Genomic DNA, 6,304 nt, shown 5'->3' on the forward strand with positions numbered 1-6,304 from the left:
AACGCTCGTCAAAGCTTGTCGGCGCTGCGATGCTATGCAGCAACACATGCCGCTGTGGAGAGGCTGCAGGTGCTTGTTGGAGTCAGGAGCGGCGATGGTGCTGCACTGCGTCAATGATGGGGGTCGGCACTGCAAAGTTGCATCCACGGCGTCTTCGATGACGAGATGGTGACGGGCGTCGCTGCTGCAGAGAGGTTGCACATCTCATCACTGGCTTTTCTTGGTGTAGATGGGAGAAAGAGGAACAAAGACGCGCGCTCGCCTTCCGGATCGAATGACCACGCGCTTTGAATCGGACGGCTGCGCAAGCGGCTGATCTTTCCCTAAGATCAAGCGGCTGATTTGTAGCGGTCGCCATATTATTAACCAATGCTCTAATCTCCTTGTATCACGCCACGCCGCCATCAGCCGCGCTGGCAGCACCGACCCACGTGCCACCACACCGGATCACGTGGCCCGCAAAATTAACCGCGATTTCAGTTTAACGATTGCCAAATTTACCGTACTACCCCTCCCATGCTCCTCCACTGATATTTTTCTCTCTGGGACGGCCAGCGGCTACTGTTCACACTCCACAGTACTACTCCGTACTGATCTACTGATGCTGGCGGCAGCGGCTTCGCTCCAAGTCCAAACCCTAACCCTAGCCATCTCCGACTCGATCCGAGGCCACGAGGCTCCCCGCGGCGGCGGCAGAGGAGATGGAGGAGCTTAGGCTCGGCGGCGGCGGCGGCAGGGGGAAGCCGCCGATCCCGTCGTCGGCCTCGGCGAGGAAGTCGGTGCTCTCACGGCACGCATCCTTTGTAAGTAATAACGCCTCAGAATCTCGATTCTCGGCGCGCTTAGCTTGGTTGATCGTGTGATCCGTGCGGAAAGCGGGAGCTTTACGTGGCGCCCCGCCTGATTCCTGCTCAATGTTTGCTGTTCGGTGCGATTCCTTCGCTTCAAGGTGAGCTGTTTGCGCCGAGGAGCTAGAGTTTGCACCCTTCTGATGGGAAGTTCTGTTGTGCATCTTGGAGGTGGGGAGAGAGGGGAAGGCATCTTTCTTCTGGAATTTTCTTGGCGGTACATACATGTTGTACTAGAGTACTAGCATCCTGCAATGGGGTGTTCAGATCCGTGCGGTTAATGTGGATGCCAGTTATCGGGAGACTACAAAGCCGTATTAGATGCTTGATGCTCCTAATCAGGTGGTCTTTTGATAAGTCTGCGTTGGGTCCTATGAAATCATTGACTGCATCAACTGGATGTGGTACTGGATATGCAGAGCTTTCAGAATTCTCGTGTAAACTAGAAAGCTGTTTTAGATGCGTATGTTCAGGTGATCTTTTCAAAGAACTGCCTTGGGTTCTATGAAATGATTTGAAATGCAGAGTTTTCAGAATGTTTGTGTAAACTAGAAAGCCGTTTTAGATGCGTATGATCAGGGGGTCTTTGGAAAAGACTGTCCTGGGTTCTATGAAATGGTTGATATGCAGAGTTTTCAGAATGTTCGTGTAAACTAGAAAGCCATTTTAGATGCGTATGATCAGGTGGTCTTTTGGAAAGACTGTCTTGGTTTCTATGAAATGATTGGTATGCAGAGTTTTCAGAATGTTCGTGTAAACTAGATCAGTCGCATGTGCTGCCGTGGTTTTTTATATGGGATGGTGGGCGATGTAGCTTGTGAACATGATACATTATTCATCTTGAAGGGCATATCTTCCTGGAAAGGTTGCTATCTGGCAATCTGGAACTTACGTGTCATGGAAGTCTCTTAACTTCTTGTGTACTTGCCATTCCCTGTTCTGACCTAATGTCCTCTGAACATTATTCAAACAAGTTGGTGCTAGAAAAACTATTCTCGTGCTTCTTTCAAGTAGTAATCGGCAAACTGCAGTTGAAAAACTCCTAGAGCCTCTTTGCATGTTTTAAGGAGTTTGCAAAACGTTGGTTTGATTTACTCTTATTACCCTGTTCCATCTTTTGGTTCTCATCTCATTGCTCTACTTGAGGTTTGGTTTGGGTTATTGAAAAATTGAAGTCCCTAGTTCTGTCAGATTGAACATTGCTTTCTTGATAGAGGCCAAAACAAAGGTGGTGTACATGTCATGTATGGCTTCCCTTCTCAGTATTACAGTACAAATAGTATATTTGTATTTCTACTAATCTATAGCGTGTACGAGCTGATACCGGAACAGTACTGCTTGGGATTTTTAGGAGGCAAAACATTGTGTTTAACAAGAGAGTGAAAATGTTATCAGGTCACATTGATTTCACATGGTACTATGATAGGGAAGGGGATTAGTCTTTCCACAACTCTTATGCTTATTTTGATGATGTGGTGTGATGGGGTTCGTATTTTTGCTTGGTGGGATCAACCTTATCAGCAAGGTTCTGGAGTGAAGAGCTAGTGATAGCTGCGGTATACCTTTTTTGGACCCTAGTTGCTAAGTTATGGACTGACAGCCAAATGTTCTGCTTTAGTAGTGGCTATAGCTTCAACTAGCTCTGCTATTTTTTATCTTATAGGCAATGATTGCTGTGCTGTACCATATATGTACTTCTACCAATAGAACATGCTAATTTTGAAAATCAACTTCATTGAATGGCCTAAATACATCTACTGACAGTAAAGTATGAAAAAACCTATCGAAAGATCTCAATATCCTCCTTTCCAACACTCCAACATCCATACTATGATTGAATACTTACTGAGACGAAAATTGTGCTCTGGACTTCTGGTTATGGACTTTTACATCAAGACTTGTCCTATATGACTCAATGGGGTATGCATCGTTATTATTTTTTCTATTTATATTAAAATGCAATAAGTAGCTTTGGCAATATCTTTCAATAGTTTAGCTAGCCACTAGGACCTCACCGTGAAAAAGAAATTTAAGCCCTTGCTTATAAGTATCAGCATGATATGCTTCCACCACTTAATAATAAAGTACTCCCTCCATTCCAAAATACTTGTCGAGCATGACAAGTATTTTGGAACGGAGGGAGTAGTATGCAATATGTTGTAACTTTTTTTTTTGGTAAGGTTAACTAATTATCTTGCATGGCTTCAACTCGCAGGCGAGGGGCCCTTTGAGCAGTACAAAATCTGAAACAGAGAGAACTTTTGAAAGCACAGATGTTGAATATATCCCAGTTGTACGGTCTGGAGGCTGGGCTGACATTGGGTCAAGGAGCTCAATGGAGGATGTCTACATTTGCTGTGACAACTTCCTGCAAGATTTTGGACCTGAAAACTGTGAAGAAGGGCCCAGTTCATTTTATGGGGTATGCTTTTATTCTAATATGTGTGTCAAATTTTCTCTCCTTTTCCTGGAAACTGGAAAGAACTATTTTAAACAAACTGATCACACTGCCACAAGAAGGGCAAGTGTGATTGAAAATTTCTGTCTTGATGTTTGTAATAATTGTCAGCAAATTTTAGTCATTTCATGATTGATAGACATCATGAACTCTCTACTGACAGAGTACATTTGTACATCTGACAGGCACTTCCTGTGTATGTACTGTTCACACGATTTTAATGTTTTAGGTTTTTGATGGGCATGGTGGAAAGCACGCTGCAGACTTTGTGTGCAGCAATTTGCCAAGGTTCATCGTTGAGGGTGATGGTTTTCCGGGGGAGATCGAGAAAGCTGTCTCCTCAGCATTCTTACAGACTGATGCTGCTTTTGCAGATGCTTGCTCTGTGAACTCCTCTCTTGCATCTGGCACGACTGCGCTTGCTGCTCTCATCATCGGGAGGTATTGCCCTAACTTGTGTAACTATAAGCCTTGTAGTAAGTTATTCTGTAGCATTACTGTCTAGACACTACTCCCTCCGTCCCATAATATAAGAGCGTTTTTGACACTACACTAGTGTAAAAAACGCTCTTATATTATGGGAAGTGTAAAAAACGCTCTTATATTATGGGACGGAGGGAGTAGATATGAAGTATTTTAGTAACTACTTATTCCTCCTTATGGCCTTGTGGTTCCTGTTTAGTTATCTGTGTGAATAAATTCTTCTATGTATGCACTCTACACTCCATTTTCCCACATATTTAGTTTATTTATTTATTTTGGCAATGACAAGTTATTCCTTCCGTAGCTTTAAAGTCCAGCAAAGGCTTATACATAACATATGCCTTTCTCCCTTAGTGAGTGATACATATATCATTATATCTGTTAGCAAGGTTTTCTCTGCAAGTATTTGAGCATCACTTCCCACTGATATCAGTTTCTCGTTCTTTGAAATTGAAAGTTTTCCTGTTCTTGTCATGCCTTTGAAGTGCTTTAGCAGGTTTTCATACATGCTTTGCTCCTTTACTGAGTAATATGCATGGCATATATATGTTTTCTGAATAAACCAGTGCATCCCTTTTATGCCTACTCTTTTATTTAACAATGTTAATACCAGCATGATTTTCCTTTCTTTTGTTTCAACTGTTCTTTCTTTCCATTTATCTATAGTTTCGACAGCGTTATCTCTGGAAAATCGGTATTTTTGCTTGAGTTATTTTTCTTTCTTAAACATTTCTGCATGATTGACAGGTCACTTCTGGTGGCAAATGCTGGTGATTGTCGAGCAGTTGTATGTTGCCGTGGAAAGGCGGTTGAGATGTCCAGGGACCATAAGCCATCTTGCAACAGAGAGAAGATGCGCATTGAAGCCTCGGGTGGTTATGTTTACGATGGATACCTGAATGGGCTGCTGAATGTTGCTAGAGCAATTGGGGACTGGCACATGGAAGGAATGAAAGCATGTGATGGTCTTGGGCCTCTTAGTGCGGAGCCGGAGGTGATGATGCGGAATCTTACTGAGGAGGACGAATTCCTGATCATCGGCTGCGACGGGATCTGGGATGTATTCCGCAGCCAAAATGCGGTAGACTTTGCACGCAGGAGGCTTCAAGAGCACAATGACCCTGTCGCCTGCTGTAAAGAGTTGGTCGATGAGGCCATCAAGAGGAAGAGCGGCGACAACCTTTCCGTAGTTGTCGTCTGCTTCAACTCCATAGCGCCTCCTGTCTTAACAGCTCCCAGGCCTCGCGTGCAGAGAAGTATATCCGCAGAAGGCTTGAGGGAGCTGCAGGGCTTCCTCGATAGCTTGGCGGACTGATATGTGTGGCTTGAGAACCCTGGCAGGTGGCAGCGCTGTAGTAATCCCATTTTTCCATAGCCTAGCTTGGAATTTAGGTTTAGTATGTGCCCCATCTCATAACCTGAGATGGTTGTTGTTGAGTAATGCATCACTGTAACATATTATGCGGCTAATTTTATCTGCACCTGGAGGTACTTATTTGCTTGTTTCGGACACTGCTAGACTTCACAAGTTTGAAAGGTTAACAGAGATTCCAGTGATCTTCTTTTATGATATCTGTGTTTGTGATTTTTTTACAGTGCAACTGGACTCGAGACGAGCCACCAGGTTTGGAAAGCCGATTCCTCTAGATGTTCTTATGTACGCGCTTTCTGTGAGCAAGCGTGAGAGGATGTTATGTACTGACATCTTGAAGGATCCGTGCCGCTATTGATTTCATGCACCAGCCAATTCATCAAAAATCCGAGCCGGGAGAGGGGGTCGGACATGTGCAGCTATTTCAGCCAATCCACCAAAAGCCCGTACCGAGAGAGTTGGACTGTCAAAGTAACCGCCGCTTGTTTGAGCGGGAAGTATACCCCGGGAGCCCATGAAAAAGAAAGAAAGCTGCGAGGACTAATCATTCATGTGTCCTGTGATTGAAATCGCCAAGGTTGATGTGTTCCGTCGCTCCCTACCCCCTCCGTCCCATAATGTAAGACGTTTTTTTTGACATTATACTAGTGTCAAAAAACGTCTTACATTATGATTAATGTCAAAAAAAAAACGTTTTACATTATGGAACGGAGGGAGTAATAAGCAAGCTTTGTGGGCGTGCTAGGATCATCTGATCATGCATCTTGTCAATCTCGCTCTTCATCATGCAGCTTTTTTTGTTGGCCCATAACCGTCGAGAAGCAGCCCATGATTCATCGAGAAACAACAAGCCACACTCAGGTGGCATTGCACAGTAGTCTGTCTTGGACAACAACCTCCACTCCACCGGGTTTCGTCAGATGAGATCCAACAGCAAGCACAGCGAGCCTACGTACAACAAGGCGGCACACCACAAAAGCGTGCATCACCTCAACATTTCATGAATGGTTTCTCCGTTCAATCATTGAGCCTAGGCCAGACCAGGCGAGAAACTAGGCGTGACCACGCACGCCCTCTTGAGTAAACACCAAGCTTCGCAGTCTCCTTCCTCCCTCGCTCCCACCGCGAGATTCCATGGACCCC

General features: G+C 44.7%; 1 protein-coding gene across 2 annotated transcripts; it reads left to right on the forward strand.

Moving 5' to 3' along the window:
* Positions 1–503: 503 nt before the first annotated feature.
* Positions 504–5,356, forward strand: LOC123157633 (probable protein phosphatase 2C 57). Of its 2 annotated transcripts, XM_044575891.1 has the most exons (5): positions 504–803; positions 3,064–3,270; positions 3,536–3,594; positions 3,681–3,747; positions 4,537–5,356. In XM_044575891.1, exons 2-5 carry the CDS (start codon positions 3,122–3,124, stop codon positions 5,102–5,104), a joined length of 843 nt encoding a protein of 280 aa, XP_044431826.1. In that variant the 5' UTR covers positions 504–803; positions 3,064–3,121; the 3' UTR covers positions 5,105–5,356. The 2 variants fall into 2 exon arrangements, with proteins under 2 accessions (XP_044431826.1, XP_044431825.1); XM_044575890.1 differs by having other exon boundaries at positions 3,536–3,747.
* Positions 5,357–6,304: the final 948 nt, after the last annotated feature.

Source organism: Triticum aestivum, chromosome 7B, assembly GCF_018294505.1.
Source record: "Triticum aestivum cultivar Chinese Spring chromosome 7B, IWGSC CS RefSeq v2.1, whole genome shotgun sequence".
NCBI lineage: Eukaryota > Viridiplantae > Streptophyta > Magnoliopsida > Poales > Poaceae > Triticum > Triticum aestivum.